Source organism: Sorex fumeus, unplaced genomic scaffold, assembly GCF_029834395.1.
Source record: "Sorex fumeus unplaced genomic scaffold, SorFum_2.1 ptg000079l, whole genome shotgun sequence".
Classification (NCBI taxonomy): domain Eukaryota; kingdom Metazoa; phylum Chordata; class Mammalia; order Eulipotyphla; family Soricidae; genus Sorex; species Sorex fumeus.
In genome coordinates, this window is record NW_026606136.1 from 7,932,983 (window position 1) to 7,957,842 (window position 24,860).

Here is a 24,860-nt window from a genome sequence, read left to right on the forward strand (position 1 = left end):
CTGACCTGGGTTCCGTTCCCGGCACTTCACGGGGTCCCGGGAGCACCGCCAAGAGTGACCCCTGGGCAACACCAGGTGTAACCAAAAAACCTAAATAAGTAAATTCAATAGCTGATGGGAGGGCTGGGGAGATGATAGAGGGGGTAGGGGGCCTGCTGGCACCTCAAGTGGTCCCCACGCACCGCCAGGAGTCAGCCCGGTCATCGCCAGGTACGTCTCCCAAACAAACCAAAAAAGGCTGCAGGCTAAAAGGCGAGGCCAGAGGCCGCCCAGAGGGTCCCTCCAACAGGGAGAGGCTTCCGCTAAGCTCCCGACACTGCACACCAGCGGGTGGCCCCTGTGGCGTGTCCATGAGTCGGGCTGAGAACAGCTCCATGCAGGGGCCAGGGCGAGCGGGTCTTCAGGGCCCTGAGGCCTGGGCAGATCTGCCACTCGCTTTCTGCATCTGCGAGGCAGGGCAGTGGGGAGGGGGTGACTGCCAGGGGGGCCACCTCGAGGGCACGTCCCCAGACGCCAGCAGCCGTCCCCCAGAGCCCAGTTGCAGCTCTCTGAGACGGAGGGACCACATGGCCCACAGGCGCCACATGCCCAGAAAGTCCCACCCCCTTCCCCTGTAGGGGGTCTAAGAGAAACATGGACACTCCAATTGTACTTACTGAACAAACGAAAAACGTTTTCAGCAGGCTGGACTGAAAAGTCACAGTAATGGGACAACAGCCCTTGTGACTTAGCGTCTTGCCCCTGCGGTGGACCCATCTCTGCCTTCTTCCTGCTCTTTCCTCCTGGCTACCCCCAGGGGTGCTCAGGGCTGGCTCCCGGCTCTGTGCTCAGGGGCCCTCCTGGCAGGTGTGGCCGAGTGCCAGACTGAGCGCCTTCCCCTGGGCAGTCTCAGCAAACAGATCTCTGGGAGCTGGTCCCAGCAGGAGGGCTCAGAGCACCCGCCCCGCCCGTTGGGGCTCCTAAGAACTTGCCAGGTGCTTCTGGGCCTCAGCCTGAGCGATGCTGAAGCCCTTCGTTTATGCTGTTTGGTCTGGCTTTGGGGCCACACCCAACAGTGCTCAGGGCCCAGGAGCGGCCGGCCGGGGTTTGTTTCTGTGTTTGGGGACCACACCGGGTGATGCTCAGGGCTTACTTCTGGCTGTGCTCCGGGCTGCTTGCTCCTGGCGGGTGCAGGGGACCACAGGGGGCGCCGTGTGCACAGCAAATGCCCTCCCCCATCCGACCTCTCCAGCTCCGGGAAAGTGTTCTCCAAAGACGATGATGGGACAAATTCCCAGCATGGAGGAGTCCCAGAGACCAGCTTCCGTCTCGCTGCTGCCAGGAGCAGCTGTCAGAGGGCTGCGAGGCCCAGGTCGGGGCAGCCCGGCCCCCCGGCATGGGTATATTTAGCCCAGGTGGGGACTGACCCACAAGCAGTCGGAACTGCACCTGAGTGTAAATCTACAGGTGCACGTAGTTTTCAACTACATCGCTTAAACTGCTTACGCGATTGCACAGGGAAGCGTCCAATCAGCCCTCGGCTGCCCCACCCCGCCTCCAGCCTGGGGTAGCCCCCCAGAAAACAGGAACTAAGGCTGAGAAGACCCTCGCCTGGTGCCAGCAATAGGCCCTGAGGAGAGTGGACACCTACGCATGAAGGAAGTTCCTCAGATACCCTTGGACCTCTCCCTTAATCCGATTCACTTTAGTGATTCAGCCCAGAACATTCCAGACCAAGACATCCTGAGAAGATACTCTATAAAAGCCACCTTGCACAAAGAAAGGGTGCATATGCTGCCTGCACCCATGTGGCCGAGCACATGTGCTACCTGAGCACATGTGTCACCCGCGTCTCCCCTCTAGAGATGGGGACTTTCCTGCTTTCATGCCTAATGGTGGCGTGTGTGTAGGGGTCTCTCCGCTCTTGGAGAAGCCCAGGTCCTCTCTTGAGTGCGTTACTCTCCGCTCTCTCCCACTGTCTCTCCCTCCTTCAAAACCTTCAAATAAAATCTGTTTTCTTTGAGGGCTGAAGTGATAGCACAGCGATAGGGCGTTTGCCTTGCACGCGGCCAACCCAGGTTCGATTCCTCCGTCCCTCTCGAATATCCTGGCAAGCTCCCGAGAGTATTTCGCCTGCACAGCAGAGCCCAGCAAGCTCCCCGTGGCGTATCTGATATGCCAAACACAGTCGCAGCAAGTCTCACCAAGGAGACATTCCTGGTGCCCACTAGAGCAAATCGATGAACAGCGGGAGGACATTGCTACAGTGCTACAATGCTTTGCTTCACAACTCATCTACTCCTGAAATTCTTCTCTGCGAGGAGATACAAGGACCCAGTGATCCTGGGTACCGGGTGGCAGAGGCGGATGGGGAGAAAGTGACCGTCTCTTCTCCCAGCTTCACATGAACCACCCGTGGGGCCTCCCCGACATCAGGCTGGCGCACAGACACCACGCCCGGCTGTAGATCGTTTCTCTCCTCTGCCGAGTCTCCCTCAGGAGACAGAACCATCTGACCCCCCTTCCCGCGTGCACCTGTCACGCCTCGTCCTGCCCAGCACAGAGGCGGCATCCGTGCGGCCGGCCGTCCCCGAGGCCCGTGGGCTGCCCGCCGCGGCTACGCGCTGTGCTCACCTGGTAGATCTGCGTGGAGGGGCTGTTCATGGGCACGTGCTCGTTCTCTCCTGGGGGGGGGAGAGCAGCTCAGTCCGCACCCCCTCCCCGCTCCTCCTCACACCTGCAGGGGAGACCCCAGGGCCCAGGGCCGCCCGCTGAGCCGAGGTCCACGCATGGCTGGCGTCTGCATGGATGGCCCATGGACACAGACCCGTGGAAGGGAGGGTAGCAGGGCAGGTGGGACGGGTCGGGGGAGCCCCCAGCTGCCCCCCTCGCCTTCACTCACTCCTGCCTCTGACCCTGGCCAGCCCAGGCGAACACCGGGAGGCTGCAAGCTCCAGGCAAGAGAATTGGTGGAACTGTATGGAAGGTTCAGCCAAGCACACACAGGCACACATGCACACACACGCACACGTGTGCACTTACACACATGCACTCACACACGTACACATGTGCATTCACACACATGTACCTGCATGCACTCACACACATGAACTACACACATGTGCACTCACACACATGAAACTCACACACGTGTGCACTCACACATGCACTCACACACATGCACACACACTCACACAGACGCACTCACACACATGGTCTGGGAAGGAGGCAGGCCAGCAGAACTGTCTCCAGAAGGTTCTGGGATTCACACACACATACACTCGGTTCTACATACATACACACTCAGGTACACAGATTCTGCACACAATCAACGCACAGTTCTACACACACACACACACACACACACACACACACACACACACAGAGTTCTTGATGAGGCTGATAGAACTGTCCTGGGAAGAAGGTTCTAGAAAGGATGCTGGTTGAGAGAGAAAGCCATGCTGCCAACACAAGAGACAGGAAACCATGGGTAGGTGGGAAAGGAGGTGAGGGGCACGGCCCTGGGGAGGGAGGAGGTGAGGCAGAAACGGGCCCAGTGCAGGTGGGGGCAGGACAGGGACAGGCCCCCCGACCTGCTGGGACCTCTCTCCTGAGTCATTGTCAGCCACAGAAGCTACTTTCCCAGGTGACCATCCTCAGTGCCCCACAGGCGGGAGGCCCGCAACAGGTGAGCCAGTCCTCAGGGCCAACACACGCGTGAGTTGTGTATGATTCACACGTGTGACACACACGTGCTATTTCACTCCCTGTTGCCCCAGCTCCAGGTCCACGCCCTGCGTGGTCCTCGGGTGATGCAGGAGGTGAGACGCCCCCATCTACGTGATGATCTTGGGTTCCAGGCAACAGAAAGGTGAACCGCCCCGCTAGTCCAGGCCCCAGCCCGCAGCCCACCAGGGAGGCCCGACCTTGCTTCGTTCTAGTTTTTTCCATGGTGCCTCTCGCTCCTCTGGCCGGCTTCTCCGTCAGCGCGGCATCGTCCGTGTCCCCCGCCCAGGCCACTCCTTCTTCCGCGGACCTGTCGGGGGAATCAAGAGTTCACAGGGCGAACCGACCCCGGCGAAGGGCCATGCTCTCTGGGCCAACCTCAGAGCTCAGGGATGAGGGTAGGGGACCCCGGCTGCAGGCCACACACTTGCATGCATCGGGCAGCCCTGATCTGGTCCCCTGAGCACCACGGGGGTGGTCCAGCCCCACCGCTGAGGGAAAACACCGTAAACGAACACAGCTGTTTGAGGCAGCCTGGAGGCTCCACAGCTCCTGAAGAGTGGCTGTGTTGAGTGACTGGAGAGATGGCCCCAGGCTGAGCACAGGCTCTGTGCCAAGGGGCTCAGGTGCAACCCGTGAGCAGGACCTGAGCACAGAGCTGGGAGCAGCCCCAGAGCACCGTCTGCTGGGGCCCGAACACCATAGGGACAGTGAGGACATGAAAGGGCAGGAGAAACAGGACAGTAGGGGGCACCGGGCTCCATCCCTGCAGCCCCCAAGCTCCCCAGCCCCGCCAGGTGTGGCCCAAGGCGAAGACAAAAGCCAAGCCTCCTAGGTGAGTCTTGGGTGAGGCTGAGGCGCTTTGGCAGCGGGTGTTGGGGGTTTGTAAGAGGGAATGCTCCTGTCTGAGTGACGCCAGCTAGGTCAGCCACTGGCTTCACGGCAGGCCACCGCGCGGGAGAGCCGCCGTCTTCTGTGTGTGTGTGTGTGTGTGTGTGTGGTGTCTGAGTGTGTCTGAGTATGTGTGTGTCGTGTCTGAGTGTGCCTGAGTATGTGTGTATGCATAGTATGAGTGTGAGTGTGTAATTGTGTATGTGTGTGAACGTGTGAGTGAATGTGTATATGTGCGTGTGTGCGTATGAGTATGTGTGTGTGTGTGTGTGTGTGTGTGTGTGTGTGGTGTTCCAGGGCTCAAACCCAGAGCTTTCATGTCTCGCGCCCCCTGGCAAGGCTCGAACCTGCCATGTCTGACAGTGCCCGGACAGGCTGTTCTCTGGTGCCTGCAGCTAACTCTGAGGGAAACCATCCGGACAGCTGTTGGCCCACACTGGGAGGACACACACGTGGGTGAGCCCGGGGCGTGGCAGAGCAGCAAGCTCGGGACTAAGGGGCTCCATCCCCGCACCACACGCGGCCCCCTCGCCGGACCAGGAGTGATCCTGAGCACTAGGGTGTGGCCCCAAAACGGACACACAACAAACGAGGCATGAGCTAATAGATCCTCAGCACAGTCAAGAGAGTGAGCACCTCAGGAGAGTGACACCTCACTCAGGAGAGTGACACCTCAGTCATGAGAGTGACATCTCAGTCAGGAGAGTAACACCTCAGTCAGGAGAGTGACACCTCAGTCAGGAGAGTGACACCTCAGTCAGGAGAGTGACACCTCAGTCATGAGAGTGAGCACTTCAGTCAGGACTGTGACAACTCAGTCAGGAGAGTGACACCTCAGTCACGAGAGTGAGCACTTCAGTCAGGAGAGTGACACCTCAGTCAGGAGAGTGAGCACTTCAGTCAGGAGTGTGACATCTCAGTCAGGAGAGTGACACCTCAGTCAGGAGAGTGACATCTCAGTCAGGAGAGTGACACCTCAGACAGGAGAGTGACACCTCAGTCACGAGAGTGAGCACTTCAGTCAGGAGACTGACACCTCAGTCACGAGTGTGACACCTCAGTCAGGAGAGTGACATCTCAGTCAGGAGAGTGACACCTCAGTCAGGAGAGTGACATCTTAGTCAGGAGAGTGACACCTCAGTCAGGAGAGTGACACCTCAGTCACGAGAGTGAGCACTTCAGTCAGGAGTGTGACACCTCAGTCAGGAGAGTGACATCTTAGTCAGGAGAGTGACACCTCAGTCAGGAGAGTGACACCTCAGTCACGAGAGTGAGCACTTCAGTCAAGAGTGTGACAACTCAGTCACGAGAGTGAGCACTTCAGTCAGGAGAGTGACACCTCAGTCAGGAGAGTGAGCACTTCAGTCAGGAGAGTGACATCTCAGTCAGAAGAGTGACACCTCAGTCAGGAGAGTGACATCTCAGTCAGGAGAGTGACACCTCAGTCAGGAGTGTGACACCTCAGTCACAAGAGTGAGCACTTCAGTCAGGAAAGTGACACCTCAGTTAGGAGTGTAACACCTCAGTCAGGAGAGTGACACCTCACTCAGGGGAGTGACACCTCAGTCAGGAGTGTGACAGCTCAGACAGGAGAGTGAGCACTTCAGTCAGGAGAGTGACACCTCAGTCAGGAGAGTAACACCTCAGTCAGGAGTGTGACACCTCAGTCAGGAGAGTGACACCTCAGTCACGAGAGTGAGCACTTCAGTCAGGAGAGTGACACCTCAGTCAGGAGAGTGAGCACTTCAGTCAGGAGTGTGACATCTCAGTCAGGAGAGTGACACCTCAGTCAGGAGAGTGACATCTCAGTCAGGAGAGTGACACCTCAGTCAGGAGAGTGACATCTCAGTCAGGAGAGTGACACCTCAGTCAGGAGAGTGACACCTCAGTCAGGAGAGTGAGCACTTCAGTCAGGAGTGTGACATCTCAGTCAGGAGAGTGACTCCTCAGTCAGGAGAGTGACATCTCAGTCAGGAGTGTGACATCTCAGTCAGGAGAGTGACACCTCAGTCAGGAGAGTGACATCTCAGTCAGGAGAGTGACACCTCAGTCAGGAGAGTAGCACTTCAGTCAGGAGTGTGACATCTCAGTCAGAAGAGTGACATCTCAGTCAGGAGAGTGACACCTCAGTCAGGAGAGTGACACCTCAGTCAGGAGAGTGACACCTCAGTCAGGAGTGTGACACCTCAGACAGGAGAGTGAGCACTTCAGTCAGGAGAGTGACACCTCAGTCAGGAGAGTGAGCACTTCAGTCAGGAGAGTGACACCTCAGTCAGGAGAGTGACATCTTAGTCAGGAGAGTGACACCTCAGTCAGGAGAGTGACACCTCAGTCAGGAGAGTGACACCTCAGTCAGGAGTATGACACCTCAGTCACGAGAGTGAGCACTTCAGTCAGGAAAGTGACACCTCAGTCACGAGAGTGAGCACTTCAGTCAGGAGAGTGACACCTCAGTCAGGAGAGTGAGCACTTCAGTCAGGAGTGTGACATCTCAGTCAGGAGAGTGACACCTCAGTCAGGAGAGTGACATCTCAGTCAGGAGTGTGACATCTCAGTCAGGAGAGTGACACCTCAGTCAGGAGAGTGACACCTCAGTCAGGAGAGTAGCACTTCAGTCAGGAGTGTGACATCTCAGTCAGGAGAGTGACACCTCAGTCAGGAGAGTGATACCTCAGTCAGGAGAGTGACACCTCAGTCAGGAGTGTGACACCTCAGTCACGAGAGTGAGCACTTCAGTCAGGAGTGTGACACCTCAGTCAGGAGAGTGAGCACTTCAGTCAGGAGAGTGACATCTTAGTCAGGAGAGTGACACCTCAGTCAGGAGAGTGACACCTCAGTCAGGAGTGTGACACCTCAGTCACGAGAGTGAGCACTTCAGTCAGGAATGTGACAACTCAGTCAGGAGAGTGACACCTCAGTCACAAGAGTGAGCACTTCAGTCAGGAGAGTGACACCTCAGTCAGGAGAGTAACACCTTAGTCAGGAGTGTGACACCTCAGTCAGGAGAGTGAGCACTTCAGTCAGGAGAGTGACACCTCAGTCAGGAGAGTAACACCTCAGTCAGGAGTGTGACACCTCAGTCAGGAGAGTGAGCACTTCAGTCAGGAGAGTGACACCTCAGTCAGGAGAGTGACACCTCAGTCAGGAGAGTGAGCACTTCAGTCAGGAAAGTGACACCTCAGTCAGGAGAGTGACACCTCAGTCAGGAGAGTGACATCTCAGTCAGGAGAGTGACACCTCAGTCAGGAGTGTGACACCTCAGTCACGAGAGTGAGCACTTCAGTCAGGAAAGTGATACCTCAGTTAGGAGTGTAATACCTCAGTCAGGAGAGTGACATCTCAGTCAGGAGAGTGACACCTCAGACAGGATAGTGAGCACTTCAGTCAGGAAAGTAACATCTCAGTCTGGAGAGTGAGCACTTCAGTCTGTAAAGTGACACCTCAGTCAGGAGAGTGACACCTCAGGAGCATGAGCACCTCAAGAAAGTGAGCACTGTGGCAGTGTGTGAGATCCCGCTCAGTACATCATTGGAAGAGGGACAGTAAATAGATGGAAGAGGAAAGCCCTGGGCTGGGTGCCTCTCTCAGTCGTGGCCAGCCGGGCCAGAGAGTACTGGCTTCCCTCCCACACCAGCAGGAGCCCTGGGGGGCCTGGCTGAGGGTCACCTGCAGTGGCCCCCAACTCTGTTGGGACACCCCCTCACAAGGAAAGGGGACATCTCAGGAGGAGAGGGGCACCGCTCTGGCACCAACGGCCCCTCTGCGGTCAGAGCTGGCCAGGGCGGCCCGGCTGCTGCCAGAGATTGAGGGTTTCCTGAGAGAACAAGTTCTTGGGTTGAATTGAGGTTGTAAAATCATCAAAACACTTCAGACGAGGGCTGGGGAGCACAGCAGTAGGCACTGGCCTCGCATGAGGACGACCCTTCTCTCCTCGCCCCCCATAGGGGCCCCTAGCACCACCAGGAGTGACTCCCTGAGCGCAGAGCCAGAAGTGACCCTGAGCACTGCCAGGCATGGCCCAGAAACGCATCAAATGTAGCTGTTAACTGGGTGCGTCCTAACCCTGTGCAGACTGTCCTCGGAGAAACTGGAATGATGGCCAGAGCCGGAGCACAGCGGGGAGGTCGCTGGTCTTGCTGGCCCACCTGGGTTCCATCCCCGACATCCCATATGGTCCCCTGAGCGCCGCCAAGAGTGATCCCTGAGCACAGAGCCAGGAGCAACCTGAGCACCGCCAGGCATGGCCCAGAAATCAAAGGAAACAAAGCGGCCCCAGTGGAGCCCAGGGAATGTGGCTTCAGCTCTCGCTCCTGGGAGCGGCTGGGTCCCGGGCAGCCCGAGGCTGATACGCAGCCTCATCAATCCCCGGCGCTCCAAACGGTGCCTCCCGGCCCATCAGGAGTGGCCCTTGAGCACTGAGCCAGAAGGAAGCTCTGAGCACCCCAGGGTTCGCTCTGTGGGTAGGAAAGTTCCCGCAGCCCGGAAGTGGCGGGACCGGCCCCTCCTGGCATGGGGCACCCTCCAGCTCCGAGCTGGCCCGGCCACCCGCCCCTCGGGGAAGAGCTTTGGAAGGGGCTAACCCGTCACACGCAGGGCTGGGCGAGCGACCGCAGGGCACTCGCCATGCACAGGTCCGGCCGGCGTTCCATCCCCAGCACCACAAATGGACTCCCGAGCACAGTCAGCTGTGACCCCCAAAGGAAGTGTGACACCTCACTGTCACATACACTGTCACATACACTGTCAGTCATTGCTCTCTCAGTTGTTTCATTTTCTCTGACTTTGTGACCACTTCGCTCTCATTTAAAAAATTATGGGGCTGGAGAAAAATCGATAGTACAGAGGGGAGGGGGCTGGCCTTGCACACCGCCAATTTGGGTTTAATCTCCGGCATCCCATACGGTCCTCTGGGCGTCACCGGGAGTGATTCTTGAGTGCACAGCCAGGAGCATCGCTGGGTATGGCCCCCAAACAGTAAGAATTATTATAACAATAACAATAAGTATGTCATACACATTATGAATCGTTTCATTGGCTTTGACTACGACCACTTTTGCTCACATTTAACAAAATTATGGGGCCAGAGAGAGCGTACACAGGGCAGGGCACTTGCTCGGCAAGTGGCCAACCTGCGTTCAGTTCCTGGCATCCCACAGAGTCCCCTCAGCCCTATCAGGAGTGACCCCTGAGCACAGAGCCAGGAGTGGGCCTTGAGCATCACCAGGTGTGGCCCCAGAACAAAATACATATATATATTTAAATTTTTCAGTTAGATTTTCTTTTAGGTGCTGTGTGGCTCACAGAACCATTCATGGTTTCCTGGCTGTGCCCAGCGACGGCTCCTGCTGGCTCTGGGGGCCCTATGGGACACCAGGGGGTCAAAGCTGGGCTGGCCCTTCCCTCCTGGCTGGACCCAGCAGCCCCCATGCCAACTTCCTCTGCCTGGCATGCAACTACCTGGATTCAACCCCCAGCATCCCGTAGGAGGCCCCACGCCCTGCCAGGAGTGAGCTCAGTGCAGAACCAGGAGTAAGCCCTGAGCACTGCCGGGTACGGCCCAAAAGACAAAAAAAAAAAAATTTTAATAGGAAAACTACAGCAGCAATGACACCGGTTTTTCACTTTTATACAACTTGAGACCAAATAAAGCTCCTCGTGATGTATATTTGTCTTATTTTAAAAGCATCTGAACGGGACAGCAGAAAGGCACTGACTTTGCACACAGCCGACCTGGGCTCCATCCCCAGGACTACACGTGCACCCCTGATCCCCACTAGAAGTGCTCCCTGAGCACAGATCCAGGAGTAAGCCCAGAGTACACCAGGTGTGGCCTCCCAACACAAAACAAAAGCGTATGAAAACCAATTCATTCACTCATGGGTTTTTTGGTTTGTTTCTTGGGGGAAGGGGCGCATCACATCAGCGGTGCTCAGCTCTTGCTCCTGGCTCTGTGCTCAGGAACCACTCCTGGTGGGCTCAGGGGCCATATGAGGAACCAGGGATCAATCCCGGGTCGGCCTCGGGAAAGCCAGCACCCTGCCTGCCGAACTGTCTCTCTGGCCCATGAAAATTCACTGCAAATGCCCGAAAGCACGTCTGGCGTGGTCCCAGTGACCCGCCCCGCCCAGCGCCACTGGGCCAGAGCACTGACCTAAATGAGCCTGCCACATCCAAACAGTGCGCGGAGTCCCCCCGTGAGATAAAATGAAACATCCCACCCACTGTGGCCAACACTGAGACTGCAGCTGAGCCGCAGAGGGAAACAGGAGCAGGCCCAGCCTGAGAGGCCAGCAGGCGCGGCCTGGGCTTCACGTGGAGGAGACCAGCCTGTCTACTTCGGTTTCTTTGCTGTTGCTGCTCATTGGGGCCACACCCGGTAGTGCTCAGGGGTTCCTCCTGGCACTACACTTGGGATCACTCGGGGAGCCCTACGGGATGCCAGGGATCAAACCCGGCTCAGCCGCGTGCAGGGCAAGCGCCCTCCCCGCTGTGCCATCGTGCCAGCCCCGGGAGACCCAGTTTGATCGCCAATAGCCCGGCACTAGCGAGATGGACTCTTCAGCACTGACCAGAAGTAGCCCCTGAGCATGATCAGGGATGACCCAAAAATCAATTTATTTCTAGGTTAGTTTTTGGGCCATACCTGGCAGTGCTCGGGGGGACTGTGTCTGGCGCTGGGAGTCTGAACTGGGAGCAGCGGAGAACAAAGCAGAGCCTGACCTCCTGGACTATTTCTCAGGCACCCAAGTTGGTTTTTTTAATAAGGAAGAAAATGAGGCCAGAGAAATAGCAAAGGCGGGAGGACGGAGGCGAGGGGCGGGGCGGGCAGCGGGGCCAGACAGACAGTTTCCGCCCGCCCGCCCGGGAAGCCGGGAAGCCTCGGCTGCAGTTCCTGGAAAGAGCCTCCAGCACCCTGAGGAACCTGCCTCTGAGCAACCCTGGCGGCTGCCCTTCACTCCCCCGGGGCCCCCCACTGCAAGCCCAGGGTCTCCCCCAGTCCCTGCCCAGCCCCCGCTCGGCCGTGCACCCCCCTCGCCTCCTGCCCTGCCCCTGCTGAGCCAGAAGCCAGGTCTGCCCCGGGGTGTCAGGCTGTGCTCTCTGAATCCCCGGACTAAGCGGGACCAACTGTAGGGTAACAATTGATTTGTCCTTTCTCCTTGCCACAGGAGCTTAGGTGTGTCAGGTCACACCCATCACAGTGCTCCCGAGTCACTCCCATTCCTTTGTGTATCTGTAACCACTCCTCTCTGCTCTCTTCCCCAACCAGTTAATCAGCGTTTCCCCTAATCAGAATCTGTTCATTGCAAGGTCAGATCCTTCTAGGACATTGAACTTGTACTGTAAGCTAATATCGCCTTCTCCTCTCCTTATGTCTTTTGAATAGTTTAATGCAATGTCCTTTTTGTATAGATACAGGAAGACAGTTAATATCAGGCTTTGCAACTTAGGATTTAATTGGCTTTGAATATTATTCATTCCCGGGCATCTGCTTTCTCAACTTAAGCCTCAGCTGCCCTCACTTCCTAGCACCCCCCGAAAGCAGGGTCCCGACGAGGGACTGGATAGAACCAGGGCAAGCCGGTAAGTTATGTGCTACCCTGGCATTGCGATGGGCCAGGCCAAGGTGCCACGATCCTTAACTTTAAGTTAAGAGCTTGATCATAGGCAAATGCTGTCATGATCCAAAAGTAACGACGAGACTGGGGCTCTGCTAGGGAGAGGAAAGACTATCTGGCCTGAGCACTGTAGTCTGAGATCGAGATGGCCCTAGGAGAGCAATTCTATAAGCTTAAAGTATTTCTTACTGTGTCCATACAAAATGATTCATATTATGTATGCTTTTATGTTTGTTGGACAAGGAGAGGAGAAACAGACCCAGGGGAATCCGTTCTAGGGTGGGTTGATCTGCTAAATGAGAATCTGTCCTAGAAGTGGCTTTCCCGAGGGAAAGAACTCTACCCCTATTGATTGTGACCACACCTATGTGTAATTGTTACCCCAACCTGTTGGGGCTGGACTGAGCTGTCAGGGTGAGCCCATGTAGACTGCACCACACAACGGGCAGGAACATAGGAACCCGTCGAAATGGGCCAGATTTCTCGTGTGTCCTGACTAGCTTGGATGAGGCTGAACATTTTTCCCTCTCAAACTGCCTTCAGTAAATAATTTCAGTATATTGTAAGAGGCAGTTTTTCTTTTCTCACAGAAACCTGGCTGGTCTTTGACATGCAGATTCAGGAGCTAGCCAGGCCTGGTCTTTGGGATGTAGATTCCAGGCTCTAGCCACTAGTCTTTGGGATGCAAATCCAAGTGCTTGTAGCCCAAGAAAGGTTTCAGTTTTGGTTTTGTATCTTCTTTCTGAGTCCAAAATGACTGGCCTGCAGATGCAAAGAAACAATGTATGTTTTGCTGCCTCAGTGTTCTTTCTGTAACTCCTTTTGATGACTGTGCCCCTTAGGGTACCATGATCAATGAAAGGGATATGGGGTCTCTACCAGGGTCACAGGTCTGAGAGAACCTGGGCCCTCCAAGACATACATTTCTTTCACGTTCCTTGTCTCAGTGCCTCCGACTGAACCAACGTTTACACAACACCAACCCCTCATGCCGGGGGATCTAATGAGACTGTAAGAGTGGGCTGGAGGAGTCAGAGGAGAGACAGGAGTGAATGGAGAGAGGGTTGGAATAAACTGCAACGAAGACCAACCAGCCTGGCCCTCGGTTCCTTCCTTTGCCATCCACGTCCCTGGAGTGGGGGAAACGGCCTGACACTACTGAACACGGGCGGCGGGAGCGATAGACCGCTGCTGTCTTTTTGTGTTTACGCACGCGACTAAGAGAGGTTCAGGCCACTGCCCACCCATCTGTCTGCTTTCGCCTGGTTCTCAAGCTCCGGTTTGGGGGAAACATTTCCTTTAAAAAATCCTTTTCAGAGACTAACACCCAAGAACAGTAGTACCAGGAAGATTACTCCATAGCTTAGAAGCCGGCCTCACATGCTGGGGGAAAGGCAGCTCAGATAGAGAAGGGACCGTCAAGTAAAGGGTGCTAGGAGGGCCCGCTCGGGATGGGAGATGCAGGCTGAAAGTAGACTACAGACCGAACACGAAGGCCACTTAATACCTCCACTGCAAACCACCACACCCTAAAGGAGAGAAAGCAGAAGGGAAAACCCTGCCACAGAGGGAAGGTGGAGTTGGGGGAGGGCATGGAATGGGGGTGGTGGGAGGGACGCTGGGACCCTTGGTGGGGAGAACGGGCACAGGTGGAGGGATGGGCACTCGATCATTGTGTGACTGAAAAGCAATCACGAAAGTTTGTAAGTCTGTAACTGTACCTCACAGTGATTCACTAATAAAAAAACTTAAAAAAAAAAAGAAAAAAATCCATTTCAGCAGGGGGTGGGGCAGAGTGATAGCACAGTGGGGAGGGCGTTTGCCTTGCACGTGGCCAACCCAGGTTCAATCCTCGACATCCCATTGGGTCCCCTGAGCACCGCCAGAGTGACTCCTGAGTACAGAGCCAGGAGTAACCCCTAAGCATCACCAGATGTGACCCATAACCCCCCGAGAAATGTTTTGGGGCTGGAGAGGTAGTGGGTAGAACACTTGCCTTGCAACACAGCCAACCAGGGTTTGATCTCCAGCTTCCCATACAGTCCCCGGAGCACTGCCAGGAGTGACCCCTGAGCACAGAGCCAGGAGTAAGCCCTGAGCATCATCAGGTCTGGTCCAAAACAAACAAACAGAGGGCTGGAGTGATAGTACAGTGGGTAGGGCGTTTGCCTTGCACACGGCCGACCCGGGTTCAGTTTCCAGCATCCCATATGGTCCCCTGAGCACCGCCAGGGTAATTCCTGAGTGCAGAGCCAGGAGTAACCCCTGTGCATTGCCGGGTGAGACCCAAAAAGCCAAAAAAAAAAAACCAGAATAAGCAGTTTCTCACACTTACAAAGATGTAATAAAAACTAAGCACCTTGAAACTTTCATCTAAGCCTATTCTAGCCAGATTTGGATGAAATTAATTCATAATAACAATCATGCGATATGTAATCATATAATCATCATCATAATAAAATAATTAGACACTGAAAGCTCTCCTGGACCCCCATACACTGACCTAAAATGTCTCTGCCCCTGCACACACATGTGTACATGCGCGCACACGCACACACACACACACACACACACACACAACCCAACTCCGGATGGCCTATTACCATCCAATTACTGCTGCTACAGAAAAGGAAAGTCTGGCACTTTGGGGAATTGGAGTTAATTGAAAGCGGACCCGAGTTAATTTCCATCTGAGCTTCCCCAGCTGAACGGGTCTTGGGCACACGATTCTAATTTAGTTCAGTGAGAACTTTCGATGCTGGTGGGAGGGACCAGGAACTGCTTCCCTGACACTAAAGGACAGCATCGGGGAAGCCTGCATCTCTGGGATGGTTGTAGGCTGCCAAGGGCGTCAAACACCCCCAGAAGCGCCGTGTCTCTCCTCCCGCTCAGCCTCCAGGCCGTGTCTGGGCTGGCTGTCAGGGGCCACCTGGGCCCAGAGCTCATCTTCCACATGGAAAGCGCCGAGCTACCTCGTCCCCACTGTCACACATTTTTTCTGAGTCTATTCTCGCTTTTTTTTCTTTCTTCCTTTTTTTTTTTTTTTGATTTGTTTTTGGGCCCAGCGATGCTCAGGGGTTACTCCTGGCTCTGCACTCAGGAATTATTCCCCGGGGACTCGGGAGACCCTATGTGGTTCTGGGGTTCTGGGGATCAAAGCTGGGTAGGCCACGTGGAAGGCAGGCGCCCTGCCCATTGAACTATCTCTCCATTTCTGTAAACAGACTGCTGAGTGCCACAGGCTTCTGAGCTAAGAACCGCTTTTCCCGTTAGTTATGGCAGCATGTGAGTTCTGACTAGGTCCGGGCAATGTCTGAAAAAGGAAATGGGGCAGATTGCCTGGGTGAGGGAAGTGTTTTGGAGTCCAGGGAGACAGAGAGAAAAAGAGAGAAAGAGAAAGAACAATATGGAACATAGGGTTGGGTCCGACCCCTCTGAAATTACACCTGACTACACTCAGGGGTCACTCCTGGCAGGCTTGGGATGCAGGGACCCAGCCCGGGTTGGTGGCATGCAAGGTAAGCACCTTACCATTGTACTATTGCTCTAAGCCAGTAATTCTTACTTCTTTTTTTTTGAGGGGGTTGTAAGTTCAATGTTCAAAATTATTATCCAATAAATAGATGCATTATTTCTAAGTCTTTCTGCGCTGATTTTTTAACCCATGGTGTATTTCTTTGAAACTGTTCTTAAGTTTTATTGGACAGGGGGCTGGAGAGACAGCACAGCAGGTAGGGCGTTTGCCTTGCACGCGGCCGATCTGGGTTCGATTCCCAGCATCCCGTATGGTCCCCTGAGCACCGCCAGGAGTAACTCCTGAGTGCAAAGCCAGGAGTAACCCCTGTGCATCGCCAGGTGTGACCCAAAAAGAAAAAAAAAAAGAAAAGTTTTATTGGACAGTTAAAGAAAATAAAATAAACCAATAGAACCAGTGCCAATTATTATGAGATTCCAAGCCTCCTTTTCTTTTTCTTGGTTCTTTGTATACAAAATGCAGCTAACTTAGAGTGCTCTGCAGAGCCAGGAAGTTTTGAAACAAAGTAAAACACAGTTTTTTCTAGGAAAACTTACTGGTGAGCTTTGCTTCAAAAACTGAGAGTGAGGCTGGAGAGACAGTAAGCGAAGTGAGGTGCTGGCCTTGCATGCAGTCACCCTTAGCTCCTTCCCCAACACAGAGGGTGCCCCTGAGCACTGCCCCGGGTGACCCCTGAGCACAGAGTCAGAAGTAGGTCCTCAGCACCACTGGGGTGACCCCAAAATGAAATCAACCAAAAAATGAAGAAGGTTTTTTAAAACACACAAGGGGCTGGAGTGATAGTATAGCGGGTAGGGCATTTGCCTTGCATGCGGTTGATCCGGGTTTGATTCCCAGTACCCCATATGGTCCCCTAGGGGACCACCAGGAGTAGGAAACCCTGAGCATTGCTGGGTGTGACCCAAAAAGCCAATAAATAAATAAATAAAACACACAACTAAAGTGATGGGCCTGGAGGAAACGCAGGCATGAAGACGCTGCCATGTGGGCAGGAGACCATAGCTCTGTCCCCGCATCCCAGCTGTCCCCGGAGCACCGCCCGGGGCCGGGAAATGGAACAGCGGCAGCGGAGCCCCAGGAGCCGGGAAACCAGGTCACCCTGAGGACCTCCGGGGGCTGCTTGTCCTGAAAGGACTTCCCAACATCCCGCCTGGGTCCACGGCGGCACTTCTGCACAGAGGGCACCTGCCACCACTCCCCCTGCCCACGCCCCTGAGCTCACGCCCACTCGGGCAGAACCCTCAGGAGGGGGGAATCACCACAGCACCAGGATCCAGCGACCCCCAGAGAGGAGCCCTGCAGACCCCATCCTCAGGGGCGTCAGCCCGGCCTGTGCCTGCCACCCCCGTCCGGCCGGGGTCGCAGCCCGCCCCCCTCTGTCCCTGCAGACCCTGTCCATCCGGGGTCCCAGCCTGTCCCCTTGGCTCCTGCTGGCAGGTCCTCTGAGCCCTCCAGCTCATATGTGTCCACCCCCCTGAGGCCTGCGCTGGCCCGAGCTTCCCCACCCACAGGCTCTGTCCTCAGGGCTGAGTCACTTCCAGCACCTGTCCGGCGCTCCTGGACATGACCGTGTCGATCTGTCTACTCCACATCTACTTACTCAGCTGAGGTGCACCAAACCCCAACTCCGAATTCACCACAGTAAACTCCGCACAAGGACAAAAGTCTGGAACATTCCACAGACTGGAGCTCTGGCTGACCACTGCTAGCTCTCGGAAGGTGGCTGAGAAGACACAAACCTGTCCCTCGCGGATCACGATGAGCCCGGGGCTTGAGCTCTGACACGCTGCAGAGTCAGAGTGACCCGAAGGGCACAGACACAACAGCAGAAGGGGTGCCCTGCCTCACCCCAGGGAAACCACTCTCCGAGGAAGAGGCAGAGGACAGCGATCAGGGGTGGCCCCGGGGCCACCAGGCACGCAGCCAAGAGGTCCTCCAATATGGCCAGTTAACACCTCTGCCCGCTGGGCGCAAGCTCAGGGTCCGAGCTCTGACGTGTTTGGGTTTGGGTTCAAGTGCCAGTGCCATGATTTAAATATCTGGTCAGCCAGAGGAGGCTCCAGGGCAGGCCCAGCTCAGCGTGCAGGAGCGTGGTGGCCACAGTCTGCACAGTCCCCAGGGCCCCCCAAAAGCAGGCGCTTAGAGGGCCTGGGGGCGCAGGTGCCGGCTCACCTGGGAGAGGCCCCCGATCTCGGCCCCTTGGGCTGTCTTAGCATGCCCAGCCCGTCTTTGGCACCGTCCCTGGGGAAAAAGTCAAAGTTCTGATCTTGCATCTGCCAAGACGAACCCCAGGTCTCCACGACCTACGGTGCCCCAGAATCAGACAGGAAGTAACCAAGAAGTTCTAGAAAAGCAGAAGCCGGTGCTGGGTTCCATCTGGCTCCTGAGAGATGGAGGGTGGAGAGCACTGGGGAGGGAGGGCGGAAGGGAGACAGCCACAATAAGGAGTGTCGTGCACCCATTAACCAAGCTACTGAAGCATCCCTGGGCAAGGGCAGGGGCAGATAGGACGGCAGGCAGGGAGCTTTCCCTACACGTGGCTGACCCAGGTTAGATCCCGGAACCCCAGCCTGTCGGGAGTGACTTCTGAGGGCAGAGCTAGCAGCGAGCCCTGAGCACCACAATGTGAGGCCCCCGGATAAATGAATGATAAACAAAATGATTATCACTTAGTTTTTTTTAAGAAACAAAGTCACACTGGGGGCTATAGTACAGTGGGGAGGGAGTTTACCTTGCACGCGGCCAACCCAGGTTCAATCCCCGGCATCCCATATGGTCCCCTGAGCACCGCCAGGAGTAATTCCTGAGTGCAGAGCCAGGAGGAACCCCTGAGCATCGCTGGGTGTCACCCAAAAAGCAAAAAATAAATAAATAAATAAACAACCCACACTGCCTGAGGCAAGAGAGACAGTACCGTGGATAGGGTGTGTGTCTTGCATGCAGCCGGTGAGGGGTTCATTCCCGGCACCCTATGTGGTCCCCCAAGCCTGCCAGGAGTGATCCCTGAGCACAAAACCAGGAGAAAACCCTGAACACTGCTGTGTGACCCCAAAACAACATAAAGTCACCCACCCTTTGGCAGAAAACAAACGCATCTCAGTGGATATATTTTAATGTCTGATGGGGGGGGCAGGACAGAGGGTGAGATGTTTGTCTTGCACGTGGCTGACCCACATATGGTCCCCCAAGCCCACCAGGTGTGATCTTTTTGGGTTTGGCCCAAAAAGACACTAAACATTTTTTTTTTTTTTTAGTAATAAATGGGACTGGAGCGATAGCAGAGCAGGTAGGGCGTTTGCTTTGCACGTGGCAGACCCGGGTTCAACTCCTCCGTCCCTCTCAGAGAGCCCAGCAAGCTACTGAGCATATGCCGCTCGCACAGCAGAGCCTGGCAAGCTCCCCGTGGCATATTTGATATGCCAAAAACAGTAACAGCAAGTTTCCCAATGGAGACGTTACTGGTGCCCGCGCGATCAAATCGGTATGATCGATCCTCACGTGAAATATGTATGTAGACCCACATGTCAACTGACAAGATGTGAAATGAGTAACACGTTTGGCGGGAGCCCCACAGGGTTCTCAGGAGAGTGGGGACCCCTCTTGGTCCTAGCTCAGTGTGAGGGCCTGAGGGCACAGTGACCAGGGTGGGGACAGGGTTCCAGGGATGGCCGGAGGCAGGGCAGGAGCCTGCATGCCCGACCTCACTCTCAGCCCAGCAACGCACGTCTGCGGCGGCAGCTCCTCCAGACCCCGTCCGAGGCTCTGCGTGAGCCCTCGCGCTGGCCTTGCTCCTGCTTTAAAACCTCTGCGTGGGGTGGGCATGGGGTGGGTGCCCTACCCTGCACCCCTGTTCCCTGCTCCCCACTGGAGTGGAGGACCCTGGGATGCCTGGGGCTCAGGGTTCAGGCCTGAGTTTCTCTTCCCAGTCCTTCAGCGAGACTTCACCCTCCTGCCTCCTGGGTGGCAACAGTGACCCTCCGTGATGTCTGTTTGATCTTCACAACCTGCCCTGGACCCGCATTTTATTTCTGCGAGTGGCACTCCGGCGTCCGACCTCCCCGCGAGGCCTCAGCCATGCCCCTGCTGCTCTTCCCATGACCCGCAACAGGGTCTCGCCAGCCTAGGGCCCAGCGCGATGAACCCTTCACTGGGTGCCCCCCTCAGAACTGGGTCTGTCTCCAGACAGCCGGGTACCCGGTCTTCCCTTCTCTGGCTTGGGCCGCCCCCTCCGGACCCTGGGCTCGCCGTACCGCCTGGCGCTCCTGCATGGGCGCCTTGCTGGGGTGGCCTGGCCCACAGCCCTGGAGTCAGTCTGGCTCCTAAAAGACGGCTCCATCCCACCCAGGCCGGTCGGAAACCCCTGCACCAGAGGCGAGTTCTGATGGAGCCTCATTCTCCCCTGGGGAGGAGGGCAAAACTCACATCAGACTCCCAAAGAAGTCTTTACAGACTCTCGAAACAAATGTGAAGTCCAGTGCATTGGCTTGCGAGTCCCTAGGGAGGGCCGGGGAGCCCTCCTGGCATCTACATAAACGGTCCCGTCGGCAAAGAGCCAGTGACACTGAAAGGAAGAAGTACTTCCAGTACTTCCACGGAGACGGACGTGTGTGCACATATGTGCATAATTCATGCTAAAAAACATACAGGATGGGGGCCGGAGTGACAGTACCGCGGGGAGGACGTTTGCCGTGGCATCCCATATGGTCCCCTGAGCAACGCTATGAATAATTTCTGTGCAGAGCCAGGAGTCACCCCAGGTATTTCTGGGTGTGACCCCAAAAAATAAAAAATAAATTTAAAAAAATCTCTTAAAAAATATACATGATGGTAAAGCCGACCTCTAACTCCCTGATTTTTTTAAGTACGCAAGAAATGAGACACCTGGAAAAGCACATTGGATGAAGGGGGAGAAACTGCATTTATGCCAAACTATTCTCAGTAGTTCTGCTTGGAAAGAGGGATGCGGAGGGGCAGAGACGGTTTGACCATTTTACTGCCTCCGGGCACCATCTCAGCGCATAATGGCCTCAGTCCAGAGACTCAGCAGTGAACCCTGAAAGACGACAGCTCGCCAGAAATCCCTCTGGACCCCGCGCTGAGCCGACCCCACCAGAGCACCTCAGATGGAGCGGGGGCGCCCTCTCCGCCCACTCCGGATGGAACCCCGATGGCCACGCGCTTCCAGAAGCAAAAATCATGTTCAAGGACTGAGGCCACTATTGCTGTCTTCCTGTCTTCCTGTCTCCCGGCCTGCTTGGGGTCCTGGCTGTCACGCCGGAGATCTGCCTTCAGACACCACCTCAGCACATCAACGGCCTCGATCCAGAGACTCCCAAATGAATCTCAAAATGCATTAGCTCCCTACAGAGATGTCTCTGGACCCCAACCATTTACAATTTTAGAATTCCAGGACCTCTCATGATATTCACGATCACGATCACGATCATGATCATCCTGTTGTTCGTCGATTGCCTCAAGCAGGCGCCAGTAATGTCTCCTTCTTCCTAGCCCTGAGATTTTAAAAAAGACATACTCAAGGCTCTTTCAGGGCTAGGAGAATGAGACCTATCATTGTTACTGGTATTTGGCATATTGGGTACCCCACGGGAAGTTTGCCAGACTCTGCCGTGTGGGCAGGATACTTATCATGATAGTCATAAAAGGCAATAGAAAATAAATGATCTAGCATCTGCCCCTGACAGGCAGGCTTGAATGGTGGTGGGAAAATTCGTAATAATGGTGGTGGAATTGGTGTTGAAATATTGAATGTAATCAATTAATGTGAACAACCTTATGAAAATAAAATTTAAAAAAATAAGTTAAAAAAATCACTCCACCAACTAAGAACGGCCATGCACCACCACCCACGGAATCAAGAAAGAGCTATCAATCTGTCAATCCTGTCCGTGTCCGGGCCGGGTGAGGTTTCCCGTGTTGAGTCAAATTAAGCCGCAGGCTCCACGGCAGAGCCTGGCAAGCTCCCCGTGACGTATTCAATATGCCAAACACAGTAACAACAAAGTCTCCAATGGAGACGTTACTGGGCCCGCTCGAGCAAATCGATGATCAATGGGAGGGCTTTTTATTATTTAAAAAAAATGTTATCGTGGGGGCTGGAGCATAGTACAGTGCACGCAGCCGACCCGAGTTCGATTCCCAGCATCCCATATAGTCCCCTGAGCACCTCCAGGAGTAACTCCTGAGTGCAGAACCAGGAGGAACCCCTGAGCATCATTGGGTGTGACCCAAAAAGCAAAAAAAAAAAAAAAAATTGCAGTTCTGGGGACAGAGCCAGGGCCTCTTGCTGCAAGCTAAGGGCCCTGCCACGGAGCACCCGGCGCAGCCAGGGGTCCCAATCTCATGACATGCTTCTGTCCTTCTCAGTTTGTTTCCCAGACACTTTTTGGACGGGATTTTAAATGCTTTTCATATTGGGCTCAGAAGATATTCAGCTTCAAACCCCCAAAGCTCCTCAGTGGGTGCTGTGCTCTGAGCACCCAAATGGACCCTACCCTTTTTCAGTACCCTCACCCCAGCGGCAAACACGACCATGACCCCTGCCTGCTGGACGGGGCTTTCACCCCACTGCCCAGCACAGGGTCCCAGGAAATGCTGAGTGAGAAGGCAATATCTGCTACTTAAGTTGATGTTTGTCATCCTCAGAGACACCCACAATGGAAGTCAGTTAGAAGACAGCTTGTGGTCCGGGAGATGCTCACTGGGCTGGTGCCTCCACTCTGCATCCGGGAGCCTGAGTCCAACCCTGGCACCGCACGTCCCTGAGCACTGCCTGGAGGAACGCGAGCACCAGCAGGGGGTGCCCCAACAGACAGACAGACGCCATCGGCGTTCACGGCTGCCTCTAGCAGAGCAGCCACGGGAGGCCTGCTCTGTAACTCAGGGTCCCCGCAATAGGTTTGCTTGTCCTCAACGGCCACCACGCCCATCAGAGCCATTAATAACAGGGTCCCACGGAACTGACCGAACCCGGCAACAGCCTCTCCCAGAAGCAGGTCAGCGATCACTCACCGCGCGGCCGGCCTCTACCCGCCAACATCACGCCCAGGCTGGTGGCGTCCTTGCCATCTCTCTGGAGGGTCTGTAAAGAGTAAAGGAGTGGGTGATGCCAGTGCCCTGGAGAGCAGCCCAGTACCCCGACGACCTCTGCAGCGCTGCCGAGTTAGCACTCGGAGGAGCAAGAGGTGCTTGTCTCAGTCTCACTTCTTCGTTTGTTTACTTGTGGGGGCCCACACCCAGCCCTGCTCAGGGGTCTCTCCCGGCGGGGCTAAGGGGCCACCTGAGTGGACAAAGCCGTTCTATGGCTCCGGGCTCTCCTCTGGCCCCTGCCCCACTGTCTGCCCGTACGGGGTACACGGAAAATTCCCACCACTGGAGCAAAGCGTGTGTGTCGGGGCCTCCTGCAGGGCTGAAGGAAGCAGCCACCGGTGGGCGTTGGACACCCCTTCCAGCCGGCGCCAACCCTAGGCCTCTGGTGTCTCGGTCTTCCTGGGCTGCTTTCTTGACTCCTGTCACTGGTGGAGGCCCAGGGGGTACCGTCACATTCACCTGAGGTCGGCCGAGGGGCAGGGGACAGGCGAGTATGTGGCAGTGATTCCTAGCGACCCCGTCAGTCCCGGAGTGGGGTGACCGCTGGGTAATTCACAGAAACCCCTGCAGAGTCCCCTGCCTGCCCCTCGCTGAGGGAACAGGGCTGTGTTGGGCTGGGGGGGAGGGCACTCCCCTGGCCCCTCCTCCTGCCCTTCCCCTGCTCCCTCTCTCCAGGGCTGACTTGGGCATCTCCCTGCCTTGCCCCATAGTTGGTTGGCCTGCCTCCAACCATTTCTTGGACTTTGTTGGTTTTTTTTTTTTTTGCTTTTTGGGTCACACCCGGCGATGCACAGGGGTTACTCCTGGCTCTACACTCAGGAACCACCCCTGGCAGTGCTCAGAGGACCATATGGGATGCTGGGAATCGAACCCGGGTTGTCCGCGTGCAAGGTGAACGCGCTACCCACTTTGCTATTGCTCCAGTCCTCGTTGGTTCATTTTCAGCCGGGTTTGAGCTGGGCCCTCTTCCTCCAGCCTCAGGGGGACAGAACAGAGTCCTTCTGGTCCCTGACCCCCATGCCATGGTGAGCTTCCTGCCCACTACCCCAAGCCCTTTCTCCCACCCCCTTTGGCTAAGAGCGGTTTTTCCGATTGTCCACAGAAGTACCGTGGAGTGAGTGTTTAGCGCAGACAGGAGTCCGAGGCCGCTGCAGACCTGCTTCCCTCTGGAAAGTGCAGACACACAGGGAAGGGCTCACTTGGGCCAGCGCCTCGCAGCGGAGCAGGAAGTGCCAGAACTTTCCGAGTCTGTGGTGGGTGGGGTCTGGAGAGGGTTTCTCAAGGAAGACGAGGTCGAAGATAGAGGGGCGACAGTGCAGCAGGGGGGTGCTGGCCTTGCACGCGGCTGACCCTGGTTCCATCCCCGGCACCTCAAACGGTTCCCTGAGTTCAGGAGTGATCCTGAGCACAGAGTCAAGAGTAAGCCCCGAACACCGCTGGGTGTGCCCCCACCACCACCACTACAAAAAATGAAAAAAGAAAAAGATCCAAGCTGCGGTTGGGCCCGAGGTAGAAAGGCAGAAAACCAGCCACTGTGGGGAGGCGCCGGCAGCCCCCTGGGACCCCAAGCTCAGAGGGCCGGCGGGACTCTGGACAGGGTACAGCCGACAGGACCAGCCCTGGGGAGCAAGAGACGCTTGGGGCGTTGGGCAGCCATGCTCTCACCGTTGCTGCCCTGCCACAAAGAGGTAGCCCTGCGACTCAGAAGTAGGAAGCCAACTATGAGAGGGTCAGCAGGGCCGGGGCGATGGCTCCTGGGCACGCTTGAGGCCCTGGGTCCGAGCCCTGGCACTGTGCAGGATGAGCTGGGGTCAGATGCACTCAGGACAAGCACTCTTCGTTTGTTTGGGGGCCACAGCCGGCAATGCTCAGGGTCACTCCTCTCCCTGCACTTAAGAATCACCCCTGTGCCCCTGTGGCACTCGGGGGACCATATGGGTGCCGGGAACCAACCAGGGTGGGCCGGGGCAAGGCGAACACTCTCCCCACTGTACTGGCGCTCCTGC

The 24,860-nt window shown here is 55.9% G+C and overlaps 1 protein-coding gene across 1 annotated transcript in view; it reads right to left on the reverse strand.

Annotated features, from left to right (window-relative positions):
- The window catches only part of ARHGEF33 (Rho guanine nucleotide exchange factor 33), a 48,546-nt gene extending 25,716 nt beyond the window's left edge, over nt 1-22,830 (reverse strand). Inside the window, exons 1-3 of the mRNA XM_056130586.1 lie at nt 22,777-22,830; nt 3,906-4,015; nt 2,614-2,663 (exon numbers count right to left, since the gene is read on the reverse strand). Coding sequence (XP_055986561.1) covers nt 2,614-2,663; nt 3,906-3,930 — 75 coding nt within the window. The 5' untranslated portion in view covers nt 3,931-4,015; nt 22,777-22,830. The remainder of the gene's footprint in view (nt 1-2,613; nt 2,664-3,905; nt 4,016-22,776) is intronic.
- Nucleotides 22,831-24,860: the final 2,030 nt, after the last annotated feature.